Source organism: Betta splendens, chromosome 4, assembly GCF_900634795.4.
Source record: "Betta splendens chromosome 4, fBetSpl5.4, whole genome shotgun sequence".
Classification (NCBI taxonomy): Eukaryota; Metazoa; Chordata; class Actinopteri; order Anabantiformes; family Osphronemidae; genus Betta; species Betta splendens.
This window is the reverse complement of record NC_040884.2, coordinates 25,068,491-25,079,274: the sequence shown is the minus strand read 5'-3', so window position 1 is coordinate 25,079,274 and position 10,784 is coordinate 25,068,491. Positions and strand designations below refer to the sequence as shown.

The 10,784-nt window shown below is 48.8% G+C and overlaps 1 protein-coding gene across 1 annotated transcript; it reads right to left on the bottom strand.

Moving 5' to 3' along the window:
- Positions 1-2,664: 2,664 nt before the first annotated feature.
- atp8b3 (ATPase phospholipid transporting 8B3) lies at positions 2,665-10,776 on the bottom strand. Its single transcript, XM_055507645.1, has 24 exons — positions 10,641-10,776; positions 10,087-10,148; positions 9,668-9,740; positions 9,404-9,474; positions 9,178-9,269; positions 8,903-9,096; positions 7,882-7,983; positions 7,600-7,793; positions 7,312-7,520; positions 6,939-7,165; positions 6,708-6,864; positions 6,452-6,640; positions 6,231-6,343; positions 5,289-5,456; positions 4,987-5,098; positions 4,825-4,900; positions 4,625-4,748; positions 4,334-4,520; positions 4,035-4,258; positions 3,873-3,956; positions 3,578-3,802; positions 3,340-3,478; positions 3,095-3,225; positions 2,665-3,008 (listed from the first exon to the last, which is right to left on the bottom strand). Exons 1-24 carry the CDS (start codon positions 10,641-10,643, stop codon positions 2,769-2,771), a joined length of 3,396 nt encoding a protein of 1,131 aa, XP_055363620.1. The 5' UTR covers positions 10,644-10,776; the 3' UTR covers positions 2,665-2,768.
- Between the last annotated feature and the right edge of the window lie 8 nt (positions 10,777-10,784).

The window sequence follows — 10,784 nt, the reverse complement described above, 5'->3', positions numbered from 1 at the left end:
GTGAATGTTTCTGTGGAGGGTTACGTGAGAAAAGAAAAGACAGAAGAGAAGACTAGAGTAGAGAGAGGGGGCGGGAGCTTTGGAGTGCAAAGCTCTCTAACGGGCGGCTTCAATAAAAGGATAAAAAAAAAGGACAAAAACGTGATTTGGGCTGAATTCTAAACCAAAAATCTGGTGTTAAACCAAAGTAGGAATAACATTTTACGCATTGTTAGCTTTCTTCTGCCTTTAAGTTGTCTTTTCTCGGAAAAAAAAAGAAAAAAACTATTTCACAGTTACTTTTGAAGGTTCCTGGGTGTGTTCAAGTGCTCCTGGTGTGCTTAGATTACTAAAGACCAGCACCTCCTGTTGAAAGGAAGGTGCGCTTTTTTTCTTTTGTGCATGGATATTGTATAACTGTATAGAAACCAACAGGAATGACCTGTGATTTTGTGCGGAGACGAGGAGGAAGGAAAGACTTGGGAATGGGTGGAGGAGGGGTGGGGGATATTTTGGTTATCGAAACAAAAAAGGGTGGGAGGATTTGGGTTCTAGGCATTGGACGGGTCCTTGTTTTTAGAATTTTTCGTCACTGTTGGATTCACTGGTTGTGTGCATGTGTTGTTGCAACCCTTCCCTCTTTCCCCATGTTTCTTTGATGTATATAAATCCAGACAGTAGGGGGCAGTGTGTGCTGGGGGAGGTCAAATGCCTCTCCTCCCAATCAATAGCATTCAGTCTTCATTCCTCAGCTTGTGGTCCTCACTTGGGTCCTGAATTGTGTGTCTTGCTTTTCCAAAGACAGGCTGTTTACTTGGAGTTAATCAGAGGGACACACACAGGCCCGAGCGGCCTTCAGCATACCTGAATGTCTGTCTACATGCTTTTCTTCAAACTGTGTATGTGTGTGTTCATTTGTACCTATGTGGAAGACAAAGTGTTTCCTTTTTTATGTTCCTTTACTATGGGTTGCAATATTTGTCATGCAAAAATTTGAAACCATTTCTTACTGACTGACCGACCAACCAACCGCAGCACCATTTGGCATCCCATCGCCCCGGCAACAGATGTCGCCAGCGCTTGCTGTCAAACAACAGACGCTCGTCGTTTTGTTGCGGGATCGAGTGAGGCTGCCAGTGGGACTGATGTAGACACCCCCAGTCACACTGTGCTCTCCCTCTTCTGTTACCTGTTAATCAATCAGAACCAAGTGTCTTTGTGATGGTAGAAGACAATCAGTTTCAAAACAAGATAAAAGGTAGAGAGAGGGCAGGCCAGTGGGGAGGAGGAAGGGATGAAGGAATAAAATCAAGGGAAAAGACGCTCTCTGTATTTAGACGACACACTGTGTTGTAGTGCCCGACTGCCAAACGACTGCCCCACCATCACGCGTCGATACGTCCGCCTGTCAAATCCCACACACACACACGCACACAAACACGCACACACTCACCTCCAACACAAAACCCATTCACCATTTTCCCTCCTCGTCACCGTTCACTCTCCTGACACCGCGGGAGGTCAAAAGAACACAGCGAAAGAGCTGTGGTGCAAACATCATACGTCCCATCACCCGCCACGATGTCCTGCTAATCTAATGATGATGTAACCAGCCGCGAGGAATTAAAAAAAATGGCTCCGGTTGGTGGCTTTTGCACAGAGAACTATGCAAACACCTGACCCCCCCAATCTTAATCGTTGCTGCTGGGTCAGAGTGTACAACCCTCCCCCTCCCCACATCTCCCCCGGACATTTAGAGCCTCACATGTTGACCCCCGCGTCTCGCCCCCGTTCCCACATGCAAACCCCAGTCACGCAGGGTACAGTAGAGAGTGGCTGGGGAGGCAAGAGCACTACAGCACCCCCCGACCTTCGCTACACTGATGTCACACTGCTTTACATGGAAGCCCCAAACTGCCACTGACGTCAAAACGGAGTCCGTGTTGACGTTCGCAAGCCGATCCTCCCCAATCATGGCTCCATCGTTTTTACAGTGTTCGACCGTCTTTGCCTCCAGCGCCAAGGAAGGGCCACAATCAATGCAAGGACGCTTACATTGTACTTACTTAAGTTTACAAAGTCGTCTGGAGACGGTGGCTTATATTGCACTCGGACAGACACACAAACAGACACATGCTGGAGAGGGTGAGTCTGCCTTTAAGAGTGTTTGCTTAAACCAAAGATGAAAGTAGAGGTACGACAATCTGGCTACAAAGACCACGTCCAGCTGTCTGGGTTGCTCTACGGGTCCTGTGATTTACTGGCCGTGTAGACATTCCACCGAATGCACTTAAACACGCACGCAGACCCACACACACGCGCGCACACACACACACACACACACACGCTGGTGTAAAGTCCCACTCACAACGTCTGGTCAGAAAGCCTCTTTTCCCTCCTCCCACTGCAGAAGCCGGAGAGCCTGTGGAGGACTTTTAGTTTCACTCCAGTTGAAACTTTTGAAAGGAAAAAAATCTGAGTAATAACTGTTACAGAAAAATAAAAACTTAAAAGGATAATATGGGTAAAATTGCGTGTTTTGAAATAAATTAACAAATAAAACGATTGTAAAACAAAGCACTTCTGTTTGTTTATTGCGTTTGGTTTGATCCTCTTCTGTCCTCAGCATATTTATTGGCAAAATGTCTATGTGCTGGCAATAAACATTATTTATAGAGTATAATATACAGTATATATTTAGTTACTTTATTATAAAACAGTAGCTCTGCTAAGACAAAATCAAACATACACTGGTTCAATCCTACGCTACGACCACATACAGTATAAGATTAGATATTTTCCCGTCCTAGCTCTTCTTCGTGTGCAGGTTTGGCAGGTTTATGAGGTGAGTCAGTGGGTTTGGTCCTTGCAGTCGCCTCCTTAGGCGCCGCGCTACGGATGCAGTTTCCTGAGCTAATGAGGCGCCCGGGTCCAGGCCCCTGGGACACGGCGTACGACGAGCGGCGGAGAGACGAGCCTCTTGTGAAGTGGGACCTGAGCTCCACCGGCTGACGGGAGACGCTGTGGACCTGAACACAACCAGAGGACAGTGAGCGCCAACTGTCTGCCTCAGCACGATGTCCATGAGGATCTGGACAATGTAGAAACGTCTCACCTTGTGTTTGTCGTGGAGGGAGGCGATGACGATGGCGGCGCGGGCAGTGACCGAGGGCAGAACGGCTGCCCAGGCAGTGAGCAGAGCCGTGAGCCACACGACGGGATCCGCGAAGGCCTGATCGGACACACCTGAGCACACAAACGGAACCATGCAACCATCACCTCAGCAGGTAAAAACGGCCACGGTCAGAAGAGGAGAGAGGTGTCACTCAGGAGACAGACAGGAATAAAGCGGGAAGGTACCGATGAAGTTGTAGTCGACCGGTGACCTCTGAAACAGACGCGCATTGTGAGTGATCCTGGTGCAGATGAACATCATCGCCACAGAGACACACGCAGCTGCGACGTTGTACTTGGTCCAGTGTTTGGTCAGAAGAATAATCTGACAGTCAGAGAGACACAACGCAGTTGGAAAAGCATGGTGACTGACACTGAGTCCTTATGGTGATTTTACACAACATCTCTCTAGTGTGACGCTGACCTCAATAGTGGCGGTGAACGTGGCCGCCATGGAGACAGTGACCGCCATGGTCTGGTAGTCGAGGGCGGTGTCGAAGAAAACCCCAGCGGGGATGAAGAAGAGCACCAGCGAGGAGTAGACCGCGTACAGCAGAGCCATGCACAGCATGCGAACGCTGGAGAGCTGCTGCCTCTGACCCGACCTGTACAGCTCCGGCCGAGTCAGGCTGGTCTCAGCGCTCACGTCCTGCGACCGATGGGGCAGGTTACCACAGACGTGTTCGTCTGATTAAAGAATGTATTCTAAGGAGTCTCACCTGTTCAAAGACGGCTAGACACAAAATTGGGGAGGATGTGTAAAAGACAGTGTAGAGAGCAATAAACCACGTCTCGTACAGAGGCTACAACAGGGAAACAAGCGTGGGGTCAGTGCACAGCATATGTAACGTCAGTCCGTCTCAGGGTCACGTGTGTCTAACCTGAGCACTGAAGCCATTGAAGAACCCAAACCAGACGTGCACGAGAGCAAACCCACACGTCTTAAACAGGAAGTAGCGCAGGAAGAGCGAAATGCGCTGGTACGACCAGCGCCCGTGAACCAGCAGCAGCCGCCGCAGGAAGCGGAACTGGGACAGGGCGAAGTCTGCGTTCTGGACCGACTGGCCTCCCTCCAGCCCGGCGATGCCCACGCCCACGTGGGCCGCTTCACAACACAGGGCGTGAGGATGGAACGGAGCGAACAATACACACTGACGCACACTGTCGCCGCCGTACTCACTCTTGATCATGTTCACGTCGTTGGCGCCGTCCCCGATGGACATGGTGATGGCGCTGGTGTGTTTCCGGACCAGCGTGACGACCTCTGCCTTCTGGCCGGGCGTTACGCGGCAGCACAGCACCGACTGGCACTGCATGGCCAGGCTCATGAACTTAGCCCCCCACTCTGGCCTCTGCTCAAACTCTGCCTGAGGTCCGACATCAAACAGCTCCATTAAGGCAATATTCATGTAAGAAGCCAAAGCCTTCATTGACATAGCTACAGGAGCCGACACATTTCCTGCATGTTTACCAGCTCGGGGCCCGTGAGGACCACGGCGGTCTTTGCTCTCGTCGTCTTGTTGTCCACAGCCCACACCTCTGACTGCGTGGCCTTGAAGAAACTGGCCCCCGGGTCTGGGCACTGGAGAATCTGTCTGCACAGGCAAAGATACCACGGTCAATGAGCGAGCGCTAACGTGCGTGCGCTGGTGTGCGTTTATCAGCGCGAACCTCAGCTCCTGCCATTCCAGCAGTTTGGTATCTGGATCCAGGAGTTTGCAGGAGTAGCCAATGTTCACCGCCGTTTCTAGAGCAAAGAAGCAAACAATCAGGTCAGAGCGGAAAAAGAATGAACTGAAGTTGCGGAAATGAGCTTTGTGTGTCTCATTTTACCTTTTTTGTCCCCAGTCAGGACCCAGATTTTAATTCCAGCTTGTTGAAGCAGAGACACGGTCTCAGGAACGCCATCCTGAAGGCGATCCTCTATAGCAGTCACCCCCACAAACTACAGAGCAAAGCACATGGCATGTTTTGTTTACTGCATACTAATATAGAAGTAGTAAAAAGACAACAGCTTTTGCTCCACGCTTTATTTGTATATAATAGGATGTTTCTGTGCCGCTCATGCTGTGAATGATTGGCTTCCATGGACATTTGACAGGCGTCATATACCATCACATGCACGAGGAGCCCACCTGTAGCTCCCTCTCCATCTCATCATATAGCTTTTCCAGCAGTGCCTCGCGGTCACAGGTCACCATGGCAACAGACTGGGCCAGAGCTTTCCTCCATTGCTCCCATGATGCCTCGGGGACAGATCGAACTGCAATGCACAAAGTCCTCAGACTGGCCTGGGCAAACAGCTGACAGAAGATAAGTTAAGGTGTAATTTCATAGGCTGCACATTGCTCAGTGGTCTTTCAGGCACGACTGAAGGATCGACACAGGAAACACAAGATAAACATTGCAGCTGTTCATGCATTGCTCAGCTATCTCAGGACCAAACAAGGGATGACTTATGCAATTTATTTTTTGAAAATTATACTGATTATTGATCACGGAGTAATGGACCTTAGACAACCTTCAGACAGTTGAACACAAATTGCAATTTATACTGGCAGCATTTTAAACATCAAAATACATTTAATGCGTTTTATTTGTCCTAAATGAATAAATAGGTCGGTAGGTTTATGTCATCAACAGTACATTAGTCCAGCTGTATTTTCCAAGTAGCTGTCATGTAGTATGGATATAAATATTAATATAATTGTTATACTAATGCAACATATTTGTTATTGTACTTACAGCATGTTCATGAAAGTACAGTAAATCTGAGGAGTGAATGCTGGACATTTTCATATGTCAGCATAAGTAAACCTAAAGCACGAACATTAATAAGGCATTCATTTTTTTTTTCATGAGGGTTAGTGAAACTAGGAGAACAAATGTCACTAACACGTTATAGAGTATGAGTTTAATGCATAAAGTTTGTTTGCAGGCAAGATAGTAGTTCTAGCGTGTTTTAGAACTTTTATATACTGTAATGACAGGCTAAGTATTTCTACCCATACAGCTGCATGTAGATGCTAAGCTTAGTACAGCAAAGCACACTTGTTCTGATTCAATAGAGATTCTACCTCTAGGGCTCGTTCTGTCCTTTCCTGATATGGAGTGTCCCTCTGCAGTCTCTCCAGGATCACTATGTCTGCCCCTTTACAGTACAGCTTTAACCCACCCTCAGGCTCCCGAACTGGAAAACAACAGAAAACCCATAAGGATACATGTACAGTAGAGAAAGAAAATAGGGCAACTTGGCAAAAGTGTAATTGTAAACAATTACATACAGTAAAACTCTCACCCAGTACAGACATGCGTCTCCTTTTGCTGGTGAAGTCCAGCAGAGCCAGAAGCTGATACTGGCGCGTCACTCCCAGCTCGGACACCACGATGAAGTCTCTGGTCCTGGAGAGGAAGGCCCATCCCAGCTCACGGGCCGCACCGACCAGAGCCATCTCATCCGGGGACGAGGCCTGGTAAACCGGAGTCTCTGCGGGGCAGCAGTAACAGCTGACAGGGCCGCATCCTCCGCCCGAGGCGCCGCAAACCCAGCTCACCTTCCCTCCACTCGGCCATCACAGTGTGACACAGCGACAGGGCTCGGAAGAACTCCCCGCTCAGCGGACACTGCCGTCGCCGGAGCTTCTCCACCAGGCCGGGCGCCGACATCATCAGGCCGCCGCAGGAGTACGGGTTCCAGCCGAGGTCCATGGGCTGCGGGCACACAGGCACATGAACGCTGCAAATGGCAAGAGACTGACTGCAAAATGATCAAAGGGAATAAATACCTCAACGTCCTCTGCTCTGACTGACGCGTCACCTGTGGAAGCAGATGAATCACTACATTTAACGGCATTAAAGAAGGCGGTGTCGCTGTTGAACAGAAGCATGCTGGGCGCCCCCTGTTGCCTCATCAACACACTCTCAAAGGACAAATCTCCAGACAGATCTTTGTTCCACTGGAAGCCACTGGGAACAACTGGCTCTCTAGTCATTAACAGCTTGTCGCTCATAAATTAATATTTAGGCAGCAGATTATTGCCTCCATTAGACGAACAACTTGGTTGGAAAACATGGCAAACTATTATTTGCATTCATGCAGTCAAAGCTAGGAATCATGAAACAATCCTGTTTTATTGTATTTATATGTCGTGTGGTTACCGTAGATTTCGCCGCCTATACAGCACTGTCTGAAAAGCAGGCGGTTCTGGGTCAGCGTCCCAGTTTTGTCACTCAGCAGGAACCCCACTTGGCCCAGCTCCTCGTTGAGCGAGGTGTTCCGGGCCTGGGCCGGGCTGTCCGTCTGCTGCCAATACATCTCTATGTCCCAGCCAATAAACAGGCTGTGGATGGTGTGGATCACCTCGAACCTGCGGACGCACGCATGGTGAACGTGGAGTAGTGAACGCACAACAGCAGCGGGAGTGTGTGGTGGTGCTGGGTACGGACGTGATGTAAAGGGCTATGGGCATGGCAGGGCTGAGCAGGATGATGTAGCTCCAGGAGACGAGGAACGCGCTGTAGACTGGATTGCCATTAATCACCAGAGCGGAGAGAGCCCACGTCTGGCTCATGACCCGACTCGCGAACACTCCGTTGCCAATGGCAAGAAACAGCACCGCCAGCAACACGGACAGGACTATCTGGAGATCCAGAGTGGAGACACGCGCTCTTAACAGCAACTCGGCAAAGTGCCCCGCGCCTGTCGCCACCTGCCCTTCACCCACTCACCCCGATCACCACTCCGTTGAAAACTTCCTCCGTTCGAGTCCTCTTCAGCTTCAGTTTGCCGGAGTTTCTCAAAATCTTCGTGTCGGCGCCTGGCACAGAGCACAACACATGTTAGGTGCTGTTGCTGCAGCGACTTGGCCGACGAAGGACCATCCTGCAACCAGAGGGTGAGAGTTCAAGCCCTCGTGTCAGCAGGCCTCTACTGATGTGCCCTTGAGCAGGATGCTGAATCGCTACCAGCTCCGGGGGGGATCTGACCCCTGTGCAGAGATGTCAGGGGGAAGAGAGAATTTCCCTCACAGCAATCAATAAAATATCACATTATGTTTTCCAGTGATGTTGTCTCGGTCTTACATGAACTACTGAAGGACACCGAGCTGCATGTCGAAAAATGACAAAACTGGATCTTCAAACTGTTCAAGGACGGGGGATGGATTTGAACTTAGTCCTACGACAATAAATCAACCTCCATCATTCTTATTTTAGAGTAGGCTGTGTGTGTGGAGTGTTAGGAGTTACAATCAGAAGGAATTGGGGTCATACCAACAGCCAGGCTCTGATGAATGGTATAAAACCCATCTCTGGAAGGTTCTGATCTATTGATCTGCTTTACCAGGGTCATAGCTAGGAAATCTATGACACCTCTGCCTGGCCCAGTAATTTCCGATCAATGATCACTTAAAGGACAGGAGGAACCTGTAATCTGCCAGATGTTAAGAGATCCACTCCTGGATGAGTTAAGTACGGTCCATAATTAGCAGAATAAGGAGTTCTGCATAATAAAATTTGTCATTGAAGCCAGAGAAGGCCAGAGTCGAAGGTGAAGTGAGGACAGGTCCACCTGGAAACACAACAATCTGCAGCAGGCGTGTTCGTGTTCCTCTCATCATGGAGCGTATCTCTGCAGGGCACTGGTGGCGACAGACCAGTGAGCGCAGCTCGTACCCATTTTATCAACACTCACTTACTGCGTGTCTGTCAGGCACACAAAGTGTTAGGGACCAATCCATACACAATAAACCTGAGCCTGAACTGATTGAAGTCCTCTGCGTGTACCGGTGTATATGACCAGGCCGTAGGCCAGGTCTGTGTTGCGTAGGACGGTTCCCCTCAGGAGGATGTGGTCGCTGTCCAGCGGGTGAGACTCATCTTTCCAGTGCAAGTGGCCTCGAAACGTGTACAGGCGATTGTTGGGCTCCTCGCAGCGCACCACACCTGCAGTGGGCATATAGTGACATGATCCCTTTGACACTCGCGGCCTATTGTAAATAGGCTCAGTTCAATTTTATTATTCACCGTCAAAGGCAGCGAGAGCCTCCTCTGAAGGGGAAGAGTTCAGCTCAATGTGTGTGGCGCTGAGGGCCTGGCGGTACTTAAGGTTGGTCTCTCTGCACGCACACATGAACACACACAGCTAATGACACTGGGCATAGAACCATTACACATTCATGTCAAGTTTGACTTCATTCAGTCATAACTGACTGGAACGAGGTATAAATAGGAGTGAACGGAGGGTCTTTACCCGTCGATGTCCGCTGTCTCCACGTAACACAGGCTGTGAGGCTCTGAGCTACAAAGGAGAAGAAGATCTGCCTGAGAAGAAAAAGGAAAAAGTATATATACACATCAGCATAAAAAAAAATGCTAAAATTATTGTTAATTAAAAGACACAAAAAAATGTTCCATTACTCGGGTTTATGTAGATATATCTGCATAATTAATGCAGGTCCGTGCCATACTTAATAATAATAATAATAAACTTTTTTTAATAAACTGAACATCTCACAGAAATAATTTGGTCCTTATGGATCCGCAGAATGTCTCCCACGCGTATGTCCCTCCACTGGGCTGTGGTGAAACTGAAGACAAACAGATGTAAAATATAATATAAAATATTTTATAAATAGTTTATATAATAAAAAAATAATGTTAAATCTGTTCTTCTAATATACTAATACTACACCGGAAAAACATTCCTGTCATTTAACTGAAATGATATTCTTTAGTGCTAAAAATGAAACAGGGGAAGACGTGCTCATGAAATTGGTTCTAGTTCTCCCGAAAGGTGTGGAAGACGAGACTCTAATGGACAAAGGGACCATCCAGGGATTCACTTGTTCACACTTCATTAGAGCTTCATTAGAGAGACGTTTGAAACTGGAGCAGTGCAATCCTGGGAGAATAACCCGCTGCCTTTGTCCTCACCTCCGGGACGTCAGAATGTCACACGGCCGGGAATTAATCTTCGAGTCGCTGCGTCTCCTCGCCTGAGTGAGAGGTAGAGGCGGTCAAGACGAGACAAGAAAAAAGAAAAAGAAAAGCGAGAGAAAGATTCAAAAGGGTGACGAGGATGGAGGGAGAGAGCGATGGACGGAGAGCGTGCGAGAGGGAATGAGGGTGGCCATGAAAGGTTGGGAAGAGAAAGGAGGAACGCCATTACGAGGCTCTACAGTGACACCAGCTGGGAGATTTACATCCTCCACTAAATGATTAGTCAATAGAGAGGGGTCAAGCAAGCGTTTCACCCAGAGCTGTTAACGACCGTAACTCAGTGATGCACTTAACCAGCGAATTCTCCATGCAAAACATCGCGCCTGCATTTAAAAGGAAAAGCTTTAATGATAGGAGGGAAAATTAATGCTACTGGGATGACTGGTTTCGTCAATGAGAAGAGGACGAGGAGTCAATGAGGACAATGAAGGAGAGAAGACAGCGGCAGAGTCCCGTGTTTGCGTTTGCGATCAGCGCTTGGAGCTCACCATGTCGTTGGAGAGGTCTTTGGCGCCGCGCACAGACAGCACGGTCACCAGGGGGATGATGGTGATGTACCAGGGAATGGACGAGATGACGGGACACACTGGAGAGCACGGTGCATGCACACAAACACACAGAAGGCCAGTGAG

Excerpts from the sequence above, each read along its gene's own strand:
- atp8b3 (XM_055507645.1), bottom strand. Across the intron at positions 9,097-9,177 it reads GGCTCTCGCTGCCTTTGACG|GTGTGGTGCGCTGCGAGGAG; the intron begins GTGAATAATAAA and ends TGCCCACTGCAG. Across the intron at positions 3,957-4,034 it reads TCAATGGCTTCAGTGCTCAG|CCTCTGTACGAGACGTGGTT; the intron begins GTTAGACACACG and ends TCCCTGTTGTAG.